General features: G+C 35.4%; 1 protein-coding gene across 2 annotated transcripts; it reads left to right on the forward strand.

Annotated features, from left to right (window-relative positions):
• Window positions 1–237: 237 nt before the first annotated feature.
• Window positions 238–14,956, forward strand: LOC126696730 (gamma-tubulin complex component 2). 2 transcript variants are annotated; one of them, XM_050393423.1, is made up of 22 exons: window positions 238–399; window positions 491–614; window positions 1,421–1,479; window positions 1,755–1,800; window positions 2,534–2,668; window positions 3,315–3,446; window positions 7,404–7,487; window positions 7,561–7,659; window positions 8,183–8,274; window positions 9,909–9,981; window positions 10,053–10,205; window positions 10,336–10,455; window positions 10,601–10,654; window positions 10,934–11,017; window positions 11,161–11,235; window positions 11,317–11,448; window positions 11,864–11,989; window positions 12,076–12,183; window positions 13,353–13,415; window positions 13,630–13,704; window positions 14,281–14,462; window positions 14,555–14,956. In XM_050393423.1, the coding sequence occupies exons 2-22, from the start codon at window positions 528–530 to the stop codon at window positions 14,679–14,681; spliced, it is 2,106 nt and encodes a 701-aa protein (XP_050249380.1). In that variant the 5' UTR covers window positions 238–399; window positions 491–527; the 3' UTR covers window positions 14,682–14,956. The 2 variants fall into 2 exon arrangements, with proteins under 2 accessions (XP_050249380.1, XP_050249381.1); XM_050393424.1 differs by having other exon boundaries at window positions 259–399; window positions 504–614.
• Window positions 14,957–15,815: the final 859 nt, after the last annotated feature.

The raw sequence follows: 15,815 nt of genomic DNA on the forward strand, positions 1-15,815 counted from the left end.
TTCCGAAAATACTTTACACGAACCAAACACAGCCTAAATAAATTAATAAAAATACCATATTCTTAAACACAATTAATTGATCAATAACGCTGTTGAAATCACAGTTTTATAACACGTTTCGAAGGATTGTAATTTTTTTGCTAAAATCGTAATTTGAAATCACGATTTCAAGTGCTGCCTTGTTTACTCATCATTACTGATCTGACGGATTTCATTCTAACCTCGTGATTTGAAATAGCTATTTCATCCTTTCCTTTTTCTTAAGGATTTAAAATTTGAAGTTGCTCCCCTCCCCTTTCATTTCCTTTTCTACACACACTCTCTCTCACAAGCACCCACTTACCGGCCGGCTGATATCCGGCAGAAGCTCCTTCACCGGCGACAACGCACATTATCACGGCAAGTTTATTTTACAGTCAAATGACTCAAATTTTGCTGCAAAATCTTTTCTTTTTTGTTTGCGATCACACACTGATGAGGTTACCAACAGTGTTTTGTATCAGTTAAGGGTTTAGTTTTGGTTGGAAATGGAATCGACGACGACGACGTCGTCTTTCCCCTCCACTCCTCGCTGGAACATCGATCGCCCATTCCTCACCGGCCGATTCCACCAGGTTCACCTCACCACCGCCACCACTCTCTTTCAAATTGAATTCAATGCTTGTTATATATTTGTGGAGAGGGAAAGTTATTTTCTTTGATGCTAACGATTCGCGGAAAGTTTTTCATGGATTTGCAACTCAGTTGTACAATGCAGGTCTTTTTTTAGTATAGGCACTGCTAGTCTGAGTGAAATGCCATGGAAAAAAATTGATAATGTGTGTTTCTGAAGAGTTAGGGTTTGTGAATGTATGAATTTTGATGTTGAATTAAACAACCTTAGTGGCGTGGTCCGTGATTTGCGTTTTTAGTTGTGCAAGCAAGCACAAATTTTAGGCTCTCTCGATATTTGCGGAGAGTGCCAACTAGTAATGTTGCCAAACTGCCAAGAGCTTTATAGTTCAATTGGTATCTCCTGGTTTCCAACGGAGAATGATCTATTGAATTATCAAAAATAAAGTAATGTGGCCGAACTTGTATGCTAGATTTTGTACATGCTCATAGTGTGTTAATTTTCTGAAGAAACTGAATTCTTAGGCTTTTTGTAGCATTTTACATTTCGTGAATGAATGATCTCTTACATCACCAAGAAAAAAAGACAATTTTTTTTTTTTTTTTAATTTTGGTTTTGTTGATAAGTGGACCTATTTGATCTTGGAGTTAATGTGTAATGGGTTGTCTTTCATAGCTATTTTTAGTGATGCAATCCTGGCTACATTTGATCCATGTAATAAAGAGTAGATAATTTCCTTTCCCCTGTTTTAATTGGTTACCAAATGGTGAATTTCGAGCACTGAAGATCTGATTTTGGGTTTTGTAGGAAGCAAAGGCGACGTCTCGGTTTACAGAAGCAAAGGGTTTTTCAATGGATTCCTTTAGGTATGGATGTTGTGCTTTTTGTTCATTTGTTTTAAATTTTATATAAGGGTTGGTAAGTTTCAAGTACCTGGTGGGTTTGAGGTGCCATTTGAACTAGAGTTCATTGGCTTAATTAGGCTTTAGTTGGTTATATTGCCATTATTACTCTCTTCATACCAGTTAAATTTTTACTATAATTTTTTATTGAATAAGTTAGGTAAGGAAACTATAATCATTTCAGAAACATAAAAACAATATTTGATTATACGTTTGTGATTTTGCATGTACATAAGCAGTGCTGGACCGGACAAGGCCATTGGCTGTTTTGATGCTGCAGTGCAGGTATGTTTTACACATCCTAAGATAATGTGAATGGTGTTGCATGCCTTTTTTTGTGCTTATTTTCTAAATTTTCTTCTTTAAAAAAATATAGTGTCACAAGTATGAAATAAAAACTAAAATCAATGTCAAAAAATGGTGAAGAGCATAAAGAGATGTTTTCTGGAAATTATTTATATTACCCTATGTTGCATAAAAGCTCTTGCATTGGTCCATGCCAAATGGCCTAAATGTAAAATTTTGGCCAATCAATGTTAAAAATCACCCACTTATTCATTCTTTGCGTTTGCCAAGGATGAAGGAAGAGAGTGAATGGTGGTTGTGATGTGTGAAGAGAGAAACAATTAAAAAATCAAGAAAATTTGATATTTTAATAAAATAGACTATAGAATAGATAATCTAATGTGAGTGTTTTTGAAAAGTGGTCATGTAAAATAGAAAAAATAGGTTCTTATGTTAAAATAGACAAAAATTTTGGCAAAAGCTGATGCAAATGCTCTAAGATTGGATAGAAATATTGGAGTCTGACAAGGGTAGAAGGAGTTGGTGGTTGAATTTCTTGGAAATAGTATTAACTTCATATAGATTCATGCACACACAAGCACACCACTCCACTTTGAATACTTTCTCTTTTAAACAGCCACTGATAGTATAGAGATATTCTAAGTTTCATAAGCTGTTAATATTGTTTGAAATTATATATGGATTTCAGTTATTAGTCTGTTCCGACATGTAGGAGCTTATTGTTATTGATGATCTCCTCTCTGCTATGGTCGGAATTGAAGGACGATACATCTTAATCAAAAGAGTTCGTGGAAAGGAGGATAATGTTACCTTCCAGGTTGATCCATCTATGGATTTAGCATTACAGGTATGAATTAGTGAGGCCTCTAATTTGTTTCAACAACCGTTTTTTCTTGTTAGACTTCTCTGTTATAGTGTTCTGGTTGATTCTTTTTTCATCACTTGGGCATGCTATGCTGTAGCTTTTACTGTGAAAAGAAATGTGGCTTTGTTAATTCTGATTGTTGTCTTGGGGTGGTGGTTGAAAAAAACTGGAGGGCTTGAACCGAACTGAGTTGCTGTGTGAAATGATTTGAACAAAAGGGGTTTGTTCTATGACTTGGATTTAGACTTCTGCCTCTGTAGTAGTGGAATATATCATAGCTTGCAGAAGTATACTAAATTTCTTTTCCACAGATTAATGATAATCAAATTATGTTCTAAAATAGAATTGGAGTATACTTGGTGTCTTTGGAAATGGATTTGACCATTTTGCGCATGAAAGTTTATAGAATTTTATAAAATTGGCAAGGTGCTTGAGAGAAGAAATGACATAGCTGATATAGTATTTGTAACCTAAAAGGGTTTGCTGTCGCTGGTCCCTATGACTATAATAGTTTTATGGGTATTTTAAAAAGTAGAGAATTTGATCATGCATATTATGGTGTTATCAGATTTGAGCATTAGCCTTTCAAAACTGTTTGAAGTTTGAATACCAACACATATTATTGCAGGAATTGGCCAAGAAGATTTTCCCTTTGTGTGAGAGCTTTATGATGATTAACCAGTTTGTTGAGTCGAGGTCCCAGTTCAAGAATGGCCTAGTGAATCATGCCTTTGCTGCTGCACTCAGGGCACTCCTTCTGGTAGTTTCTTTCAAATCATGTGATTATTCTATGTTGCTTTGTTTTTGAACAATGTTTGTTTAGTTCAATATGCGAGTGAAATATCAACTTTTTTTGCCATTTATTTGTTTTCTGTTGACTTATTAATTATTATAGATTTGAATAGCCATTTTTTTTCCCTGATCTGAATACTGCCTTTTATTACATAGTCCAAATACTTATAAAAAAAATCTATATATTCCAATCAGAAGTTAACAGCATCTAAAATGCAACTTTAATGGTATCAGTTTTCAATCAACATTCTACTTGGAAAAGAACTCTAAAGGGTAGCACAATCAATTGGGGAACACACCTCATGAAGCGGAGGCCACTAATTTGAATCTCTCATTTCCCTTCCCCTTGGGCCAAACTTATAAAAAATAAGATCTACTTGGTAAAAGAAGAAAGACAAGAGGAAGAATGAAAGGGAGTCCCTCAACATGTATGAATATTGGGAAGAGACAGTATAAATTGAAGGCGAGAGAAACAATTAATGAAACGAAGAAGTGTATATTCTTCATTGCACCTACTGTTTTCTATCCAAGGTTCAAAATGGTCATGGGTGTGTATACCATCCTCTCAATACAATTTTGCATCTAGCTACTGAGAAGTTGGATAATTTGGTTCTGAATGAATGTCAAAAAAAAAAAGTACGTGTTGGTATTTGAACTATAGAATAGGAAAATGTCCATCACTCTAACTTTGCTGTTACTATGTCTTTGGATTTTTTGGTTTGTACCTTTCAAGCCCATAATACTTTATTAAGTTAGCTGGTCATTTGAGACATGCTGGTGAAAAATCAGCTGCTGGGCTTTCCAAAGTCCTTTGGTTTGGATCTATGGAAGAATATAGTTCTTACTTGTTTGGTTGGAGAGGTCTTCAATAAAAGCAGATGTGTTAACTCGTTGTTTTTTTTTTCTATTAATTTGGAATTCTTGAATTAATGAGGATGGCATGGCCACAACTTTATGATTGTTGTGCTAGCAATTGTAGCTGCTGATGGAACTCTTTTACCCTCAAAATTTGTGTTTTTTTGCCTAAGAACGATCTTTTTCTTCTTTAGAACCCTCTGGTTTGTTTTTCATCTTGATGAACTTGATATATGGTGCAATTAAATTCAAATGTTCATCATTCTTTCTACAGTATGGATGCCTTTGTTTGGAAGATGTTCAAATGGATCTTTGTAAATTTCAAAACTTTTGTTTATTATATATTCAATTTTGAACAATCGTTTTAATCCCATTGAACAATAGTAGAGGTAGTTAAGGAGAGTGTGATTGCTTTAAAATTCAGGGAGGAATGGGGTGGTGGTTCTCTAAGTTGCGTAGCAGGTCACATTGGTGTGGTTTATGGTGGGTATACAAAAAGGTTGGGGTTGGGAGAGTTTTAGTAAGTTTGTTTACTTTGAGATTGGGATGGGAGGTAGGGTCTGGTTTTGGCATGGCTGCTAGTGTGGAGATCACCCGTTGAAAGTAACTTTCCTAGCTTTATTTGAGATTGTTGCTTATACGGAGACATCTGTGGCAGAAATGTTGGTGAGCCATAATACGGAGGAAGGGATGAAGGGTGGAGTTGGGATATATGGTTTCAGCGTGATTTTAATGATTGGGAGATAGAATTGGCGGGGGCCTTTTTTCACACCTTGGAGTCACAAAGTCCTCCAAGTGTGGACGGGGTTAGGATGAGGTGGTGCTTAGGGTTGAAGGGGGAGTTTGACACCAAGTCCTTTTATGAGGTGGTCCTTTTGTTTGGACAAGTTGCATGGGCGAAGATTCTCATAGATGATCATTTGAGGAAAAGGGGCTTCACTATTATGGATTGGTGTTGCCTTTGCCGAGGTAGTGGGGAGAGTGTTGATCATCTCTAGTTGCATTGTGGAGTGGTATCTAGGTAATGGAGTTTTGCTTTTAGATCATTTGTTGTTACTTGGGTTTTACCTAAGAGGTTTAATAATTTATTGGCCGGTTGGAGGAATTGGTTTGGCAAGCACTCATCATATATTTGGAATTTGGTATCAAATTGTGCGATGTGGATTATTTGGAGAGAGCAAAATAATCGCATTTTTGAAAATTTGGTGCTTCCTAGAGACAAGCTCTTAGCTTTATTTGCTAGAACCTTGTTTGATTGGTCACGTGCGTGAGGATTCCCTTTCCTCTTAGCTCTAGGGAACTAGAAAGCACTGATGCGGCTATAGGGGTGCTGCACCCGCATCCGACGCGGGGTGCGGTGGACGACGCTGCTGCCCGCACGTTGGTGCCGCGTTGGAATTTTTTTTTTTCATTTCCAGATACGCGCCAACTCGGGCTGATTCGTGCCAAATCGTGCCGATTCAGGTTGAATCGGATTGTATCAACCAGACGAAACCGACCAATTCAGGCTGAAACTGGCTTTGAATCAAGCCGAAATTCAAGTAAAAATTATATATTAAAAAAAAAATAAAAAGAGAGTGCAAAACACACCGTTTGAACTTGAACATCTTTAAACCAAAAAAAACCCCTAAAATCTCTCATTCTCTTCTCACTGCCTCCTTGCCTCTTTGCTCTCTGCCTCCCTCCCTGTATTCTAATTTTCGAACATCATGGAATGTTTTAGTTTTCAAACCTGTGGTTTGTATTTAATTTATGAACATCATGTCTTAGTTATTATTTGCTATTGCTCTTAAATTTGGTATATGTTTATATAATGTGAAAAAGTATGCTAGGCAATATATAGAAAATATAAATAAAAATATTTTTAATAATTTTTTAATCACCGCACCCCGCCGCACCCGCACCCTACTTTTTCAAAAATTGCCGAGTCCTACACCTGCACCTGCACCCGAATCTGGAAACGCACCCATGCTTCATAGCTAGGGAATCCATTCAGCTGTTCTTAGATTCCCTTTCCTCTTGTACATAATTTGCTGTTTCTGTTTTTTGATGTTGCTTGTAAATATTTTCTTTGCCTACTTCATTTTTTTGATGGAGTAGTCTTCTATTTATATAACTCTTCTTACCTATCCAAAAAAAGAAAGAAAGAGTAGAGGTAGTTAAAAAGGACATGTCAATTAAGAAAGTAACGGAGACTATGACTTCAAATAGAATAAAATAGAGGAAATGAATACACGTGGCTGGCCTTGACTAATTTGTTGAGGATCTATAGTCGACCTGAAAATTTGGGACTAAGGCTCTGTCATTTGTTTAATCCCATTGAAGGATTAGGTAATGTATTCTGGATGTCTTGTAGATTCACCAACTTATTCAGTTTCTTTGGGTGCAATTTAGATGCCATGGACATCCATTTCATTTCTCACCCCACTTTGATTATCTTTTTAAATAAATGATAGGATTTACCACCAATTTCCCAAGTAGTTAAATTTAAACTTTATTGAATGAAGTTGATTCAATCATTGAGAGTTCAGTTTGATTATATTAATTTTCTAAGGTTCTGTGGCCGTTCTTACTAATTTCACTTTCATTTATTCATATTCTTTAATAAATATAATGTTGAGGAAAATAATTTTTTGTTTAAAAAAAAATTACAAATCATATTCATGAAAAGTTTTATTTCAGTATTAAAATGTCTACTAGAGAAATTAAGTATAGAATGTTTACAAGCAAAATAGTAATTCTTTTATATCCTGTCAGAGCAATACGTACATCTTTAACTGTCCTTTGTAACCAATGTTTAAGTTAAAACACCAAGTATATTTAATCTTGGTACTTATAAAAAAAAAAAAATATATATATATATATATATATATATATAGATATATATATTTAATATTGGTTTTGCATGTTAATATTTGCACCTTCCTTGACTTAGTCATTTACTTAACCAGTTCTTTCAATTCCATTTCATTTTAGGGCACCATGCTGTTTCAATTAAATGTCCTTTTCTATTTATGCTATTTACAATGAATCTCCTTCATTAAAAGCTTCTTCAAAAATTTCTTATCAGGATTACCAGGCCATGGTGGCACAGCTTGAGCACCAGTTTCAACTGGGAAGACTTTCCATGCAAGGATTGTGGTTTTACTGTCAGGTTTGATTTTGTCTTAAATGTGCTCAGCCATTCCTAGGATGCTCACTGAAGGAGTTTTCACCATTTGTTGCAGCCTATGATGGGGTCTATGCAGGCATTATCCACTGTAATACAAAAGGCTTCAACTAATAATTTTGCAGGTTCTGCAGTTCTTAACCTGTTGCAAAGCCAGGTTAGACCTTATATCTGAGTTACCTTTGTTTTGTTTAAGTAGTAAAACTGCTCTTAGATGGCTTTTCTTCTCAGCAGTTAAACTTCGCAACTTGTTTAACATTAACTCTCTCCTCTATAAATGTTTTCCACTTTAGGAAAACACAGTTCGGAAAGTTGCATTAAATGTTATCTCAGTTACTTGTCATACTAAAGTTCCAGTCTTGCCCCTACGTTTACCTTTAAATATGCACTGTAATATAAATCTCATGTTTTTGACTTGATGAAAAAATCTATTATGGTGGAATGAACATTTTTTTCTTCTTCTGCCAAGTAACAAAATATTTTATTGCTGAAAGACTACATGTACAATTGACACAAAGGAGTGTAAAGAATTACATATCAACATTATTATGCACAGAAATACTCTGACTTTAAAAAGGAACAAATATAATGGGTCATCCAGAAATGGAAATGTTGACCATTATCATGGCATGGGGGTTATATGTTTTCTTAGTTCTTTACATTGCTTTTCCTATTTTCAGGCTAAGGCCATGGCTGGTGATAATGCAGTGAGATCATTGCTTGAAAAGATGACACAATGTGCAAGCAATGCATATCTTGGCATATTGGAAAGGTATAATTTGCAGCATCCCTGTTTGTGCTTTTGACAGCCTCTGCTTCAGTACTATAATGAACTCTAAACATTAGCTTGTTTGACCAAAATTGCACAGATACTTATCTATATACGCTGTTTGTTTTTAGCATAGGTACCTTGTTAATATTGTTTAAACCCATGGACTGTCTTTTTATAAATTGATGGTTTATTTCTTATCCTTTTGCATAAATATTCATATAAAGGGAAAAATGCCACACATTTTTTTATTCCCTTTTCATTATAAGTTTTTGTAGGGGACGGAAATCCATAGCCCAATCCAAGTTAAGTGGGTAATTACTATTTTAAGGCTCAATACAATTAATTTGTAGAGGTAGGTTGTCAAGGTCAACCTTTTCAGGCCTCAATAGTTTCGTTAGGGAATTTAAAAAGAAGTCCAATTCTTAAGTCATTAGAAATACGAAAGATTACTAGTAAGAAAGGCAAAAAATTTTGTATTAACTCTTCCTTAGATTAGTCCGAGGATCACTTTTTATATAACATTCAATTCTCGGTTACAAAGCTTCTCATTACACTTTACCTTCTCCTTTCCAATTTTCTATCCCCTTTCTTAAGGGAGCCTCTTTCCTTTTTATAGTAGTTGGGGCCTCATCCCAGCCCTCCACCTGGGCTGCTATGGATCCTTGCTTGGATACTTGTCCCAGCAATGCCTTGCTGGTGGTGGTAAAGTAGGTTGCAAGCTGTAAGAACACTGTTTAGGGGTCATTTTGCCATTAAATGAGGCAGGCTGAGTTGTTACAGTGCATTTAATGCGAAGGTGATGGGTGCTTTATTAGAAAGCTTCCTACTTCTCCTACATGCACGTCTCTACTCTCTTCCTCAATCACCTATCACGTTGGTTTTGGACTGGGACCTTGGTTCCTTGGGGTAAGCTCGCTCCTCAGACTGAACATTTTATTCAGTTTTTGGCATTTGGCTGCTTCGTCTGGCTGAGCCCAATCCGATGAAGAGTGAGGCCCAACTGTCTCTTTGGAATGTCCTAATGCTTCGTACCTTTGCTCCTCGGATTCCTCTCTTCCACAGTTTTGAATCTAGGATAATTCCAATGTCAGCTCACCCTTTATTCTTGAGGTAAAAAAGGCCTTAAATATTATATTACAATTTTCCTGTTATCCAGGCTCTGCCTGTATTCTTTTCCTTTTTCTTTTTCTTTTTTAAATTAAAATTTTTGGGATAAGTCACTAGTATTCTTTTTATTGTTTGTCTCCACTTGTAAAATAATCAATTGGTGTAGTCCATACAGAAACACGTAAACATGGACAACAATATGTTACTATTGTGTCCTATTTTCCCATGAATTTCCCTGTTAGTGTGTCTCTGTGGTGTCATATCGATCTCTCTTGTTCTTGTCCATACTTCATAAATTCAAAGTTCAAAGTTAAAGCTTAAGATATGAGGTCAAAAGTTAACTTGGATTGTGTTTTGTTTAAGTTGAGTTTACTTACCACGTACTCAATGACCAGGGCATTTTAGACTTTTAAAAAAAAAAAATTCTTCAGTAACTTGCAGCTCTCTCTACTTCTGTTTTCTGCATTGTGGTTTTATGATTCAGTCTAATTCATTTCCTTGCTCAAATGGAAAACAAACAATTTTAGGTGGGTCTATGAAGGAGTGATTGATGATCCTTATGGTGAATTTTTCATTGCAGAGAACAAATCTCTTCAAAAGGTATTTTGCCTTTATTTGCAGAGTTCAACAAAATCTTTCTTTGGATGCTTACAACCATTCAATTTTTATAGGAGAGCCTCACTCTGGATTATGATGCTAAGTTTTGGAGGCAACGATACAGTCTCAAGGATGGGATTCCTAGTTTCCTTGCAAATATAGCTGGAAAAATTTTGACCACTGGAAAATATCTAAATGTCATGAGAGAATGTGGGCATCATGTTCAGGTTTCGTTATGAATAGACCCTTGCAATATAGACTATTAATGTTTTTTAAAAAACAACAATAATAAAATAAACCTTCTGGTCTTCTATGCGGTTGCGTTAGTACATGCCTTTGATCTGTTCTTATTTGTAGGTCCCCGTATCAGAAAATTCAAAATTAATGATTTTTGGCTCAAACCATCATTATCTTGAGTGTATAAAAGCTGCATATGATTTTGCAAGCAGTGAGCTCTTAAATCTTATTAAAGAAAAGGTGAGGTTTGGTCAGTATCACTAAATAATTTTCTTGCCTATAGACTCAGTTGTTTATGGTTCTGCTCATTTGCTTGTCATTTATGGCAATTGGTCTACATTATTGCTTAATCTTCTGTTGACAAATTATGTTTTTATCATTGTAGTATGATCTAATTGGAAAGCTGCGTTCAATCAAACATTATCTTCTTCTTGATCAGGTATTTGTATCTTATAAATTTATAATCCATTTGGTCTTTTACTTTTATTGTTCATATGCCTATATTTGTACATATATTGCTTTGGGAAATGGAACTCAAATATGAATGCAAAGCAATTATTTATGATTTGTGATGTGCTATACTATGCTTTCTTTTCTACACACATGATTTAACTAGGCCTTTTTTGTTAAATATTTTAATGTGGGAACAGCATGTAGTTTTAACACATGGGAGATACTTCTTTTTCTAATACAAAGTAATTATGTGATTATATTACAGGGTGATTTCTTGGTTCATTTTATGGATATATCTCGAGATGAACTAACAAAAAAGATTGACGAGATTTCTGTGGAGAAGCTGCAGGTTGTCCTTTTTCTCTTTTCTTTTTTATCATTAAGCGCCTTGAGGCTCATAACTTTTCTATAATTATATTAGCAACTTGAAGAACCTTTAATTATAAGAGCTATGTTAAACTTAAATCTCTTTCTTTTTTCCCCCCTAAATAGTCCCTACTAGATCTTGCTTTACGTACCACAGCAGCTGCTGCAGATCCCTGTAATGAGGACTTAACATGTTGTGTGGTAAGCCACTGGCAGCTTCTGTGTGTTTAAATTTGTGGAGTTGAGTTTTCCTTATTTCTCATTTTGCCTTTTTGATTTCAGGAAAGATCGTCACTGCTTAAAAGATTGGGTGCACTCAAAGATCTTGAAGCTAGCAGGACTTTCTCTGATGGTAATGATTTAGAGGAGCCAGTGAGCGTTACTGGCCTTGAAACATTTTCTTTGAGCTACAAGGTATATTCTTTCGGGATTTTTTATTTTTTATTTTTAACTTTTATTTTTAGTTTTCCTTTCCATTTCTAAGTTTGTAATATATGTCAATAATGGTCTTAGATGGGCCGTCAAATGTTTATGTAGTTAACATACACACAAGTTGACCTACCATTTGGTGAACCTGAAACTCTCAAAGAAGATATGCTTAGAACAAGTTCCATCCTTATTGTTTCTTTCACTGCGTCAGGCCCTCTTTTCTGATGTGATGTAGTAGATGGATCCTTGTAGTTTCTTGATCACTGTATTTTTGGCCAAATGTTCTCGTTGGTGTCATTCTTCTCAATCAGAGGTTCATGTCTCTAGATGATGCTACTCTATACTAATCTAGCCAATGGTATCACTGCTAGTTTCCAATATATATTTGCTTTATTTTCAGGTACAATGGCCATTGTCTATAGTTATATCAAGAAAAGCCCTAACCAAGTATCAGTTGATTTTTCGGTTTCTTTTTCGCTGTAAACACGTTGATCGCCAACTCTGTGGGGCGTGGCAAGTGCATCAGGTACGAATAAAGTTCCTTTAATTTATCTTGAGACATTACATGCCTCTTTGTGCTTTTCTAATTCAATTGCAATATAATTTTTCCAGGGTGTTCGTGCCCTTAAGATGCGAGGAACTGCAATCTCCAGATCATCATTGCTGTGTCGTAGCATGCTCAAATTTATTAATAGCCTTCTGCATTATCTAACATTTGAGGTCAGTCTTACCTTAACCTCTACAGCAAATTTTGTTTTAAACGCTGAAGACATCGTTAATACTGCTTCATATATGCCTTTTGTGTTTATTAGTCTGTTTCTTGTTATTGGATTTTTTTATCCCATTCCAAGGTCTTTGTTTGAAAGTTGAAATAACATTACGTCAGGTGGTGTGTTAAACAACATTACATCAGGTGGTGTGTTATTGGACCTTTCAAAATGGAGAAGTTTTTGGGAAACAGTTGAATCTGATGTTTGGACCTAGTACTGTTTGTAACATAGTTACATAGGTTTAATTGTACTTTTGTTCTTTCTCTTTTTGGATACATAACTTTTACCTCCCCTTTGGTTTTCCCTTAATCTACACTTACATTTCACCCATGGTTGGAGAAATGGGATAAATGGCTAACACCATTAATAAAATGTTTGGAATTACAACTATGTTCTCCTTTAAATTTCCTATTTTTATCTGAATAAAGGAATGATCCCTCTATTTGAGATGTTTCTCTCTCTCTCTCTCTCTCTCTCTCTCTCCCATTTTAGCTGTCTAGTGAGGTGATGAAGGAATTTTGTATCATCTTCTCTCACATTTCTGATCATATCCGCCATGTGCATATCACATCCTATATTTCCTTTTATGTTAACCCTAAAGTGTAATGGAGATAACTGCAAGATGTTTAATTGTCACAAAATAAACCACTAATGGAGCTCCATGTTTTAAGGGACAAACCCCAGGGGAGATAAAGATAATTTTCCCTTTCTTTCCTATAATGTGGTTAGGCCTTTTTTTTTTTTTTTTTTTTTTCTTTAAAAATGTTCCCCTGCGTGTTTTCCCCCTGCCCCCCCTGCCTTTAGACCTTGAATGTTGCATGCTCTTGCAAGTTCTCTTAGCAGGTAATAAAATGGAAATCTATGTAATCATCTCTGACCTGCTAAAACTGTCTTGTCATGCTTCAGAAGGTTTCTGGTCAGTTGAGGTGGTCTGAGGTTCAAATGTTTTCCTGTTGATTGGGGTGGGGCCAGTACGTGCCCTGCACCAGGAAAGGGGGGAGGGAGAACATATGTTCGGACCCTAATGTGAATTCCTTTTGGTTTCTATATTACTTTCTAAGTTCAAATTTTTTTTTTCACAGAATTTTTTTAAAAGCTAAATGTACTTATGTGTGTCAGGTTCTTGAGCCCAATTGGCACATAATGCATAGCAGACTTCAGACTGCAAAGAGTATAGATGAGGTATGGTCTTCATTTACTAATATGTTTATTTCCCACAGCCAAAGGAAGATTCTATAGGACTTGAATGTCCTCCAGATGTACAATTTCTTAAGTAAAAGTTGCATGTGCATAGTTCTTTTAGACAGAGAGCTGTGTATCATCAATTATTTTGTGCATTGCTGTTTTGAGTAAGGGCTTCATGTGTGTATATCTGATAATACTCTTTTTGAAACAGGTTGTACAGCATCATGATTTTTTCCTTGATAAGTGTCTCAGAGAATGTTTGCTTCTTTTGCCTGAAGTGCTGAAGGTTAGTCTTGTTTTTATTGGTGATCCTCCAGTGCTAGTCCAGTTACCTTTTGGATTAATTCCGAGGATAGTTATTAAATATTACATATCTATAATCTTAAAAGGTAAAGGAAGAGGAAAAATGTTGGGGAAAAAAAATCTTGTGATGTAAAAGTGAAAATGTGAGAAAACTCCTAATCAGCGTGTTAAGCCCAAGAAAACTTGCAAAGAGTGGCTCCCTCTTTGGTACAAATACCCCAAATACCACATATCTAAGTAAAAGAATTGTGGAGAGAAGAGAAATCACAGTGTCTCAAAATTCAAGCCATTTAAAGGTTTTGTTTGCATGCTTATTATAAATTACTACTGGCTTTGACTTGAGATGTCAATGCACCTTGATAAAGACAAGCTTCTAATCAGAATCTGAAATGTTCATTTAGAAAAGTAATCTGATGATAACTGGGCACCACCATTGAAGAACACTGTTGAAAGGAGGAATAAAAAATTAATTTGTTATGCCAATGTTCAGAACTTGATTTCCAGCTTTCATGGGCCATCTTTTAGGTTTATTCTAATTAAGCTAGATTTTGAAATGCAGAAAGTGGAAAAGCTGAAATCACTGTGCCTACAGTATGCAGCAGCAACTCAGTGGTTGATATCATCTTCCATTGACATTCCCAAGCTAGGTGAATTGTCTGGTGGTTCAGTTGGGAATTCAAGAAGTCCATCAAGGGCACTTAAATTAACTACAAGAAATCCTTCAGTTGCTGATTCTATTCTGTAAGTGACACATGCAGACCTTTCTTTTTTCTCTCGCTGTGTGTGTGTGTGTTCATAGCTGTCTGTCTCTTTCTCATTCACATTTATTGCAGCAAATTTGAGAAGGAATTTAATGCTGAGCTTCTGAGCTTGGGACCAATATTGAGCAGTAGTTCTCAAGCAGAGCCATACTTGACTCATCTTGCACAGTGGATCCTTGGTGTAGGAAAAGACCAATAATTTCTGATATCAGGAGTTTCTTTGGACAAAAAAAGTGTAAATATGTTCAACACGCAATATATGTTGGGTTTGCAATTTGCGTGTACATACTTTTTATAGATAATGTTTGTGTTTAGAGGCTGCTATTTTTTAAATATCTGCAACAAACACGAAAATCTTGAGTTTGTACAGATTTCAATTATTGTTGTGTATTTGGTATGATGTATGTGTTTCATTCTGCAAGCCACGTTACATATCTAGCTGCTAATGAAGATGTGTCACCTTTATCCTTGTTATGACGGGCTGCAGTGGGAGATGTGTTTTCAAGTTGATGCTAAACATGGAGAATACAAATCAATAAAGTACATTAAAAAAATATATATATCGTCGTGTATTGACAGATTAATTTTGGCGACAATCTCAGAAGTCAAATTGAACCAAATAGATAAAGGGATGGCATACCACAAACTACACTAAAAAACCATGGTAACTTTTATGACTTGTTTGGATTGAGGGCTTCCAATTACTCTCCCTCATTCCAAACAAGTCATTAAGGGAGTGTAGGATAAGTTATATTACATGCAACATACTCTCATACTTTCTTAAGCAAAGTGGGACAATTATTATTATTATTATTATTATTTTTTAATTATTTTTGAGAAACAAACTCAACACTCAAGGGAGAGGAAAAAAGGGATTTAACACATTGTGTGTGTTTCCCAAAAATCTCACATTACTTAAGAGTGTATTGTGAAGTATAACTTGCCTTCTCTCACCTTAAAAGCTTTTATGTTTTTTGAGTGGAGTTTGTGGTGTGCTTTTGTGTTAGAACATATATCCCTCTCTCTTTTGTGTATATGTGTGTGTTTGTTTCTCAACAAAAAAAACCATATAATTTTTCTTTTTCTTTTTTGCCTCCCCTCCCAACGAATAAAAAAGCAAAAAATTGGTGCAATTACAAAGTCCAAATGTCAATGAGAGCATGTGATAAGAGCAATGATACATACACATGAAAAATTTGACAATAGTTGAGTTTGGTAAGCTTATACTTGAAATCATAATTTTTGTTTTTGCCTCCTACCTCAAAGAATTTAAAATAAAAAATTTGGCACAATTACGAAATCCAAATGTCAATGGGAGCATGTGATAAGAGCA

This window comes from Quercus robur, chromosome 8 (assembly GCF_932294415.1).
Source record: "Quercus robur chromosome 8, dhQueRobu3.1, whole genome shotgun sequence".
In the NCBI taxonomy this organism is placed as follows: domain Eukaryota; kingdom Viridiplantae; phylum Streptophyta; class Magnoliopsida; order Fagales; family Fagaceae; genus Quercus; species Quercus robur.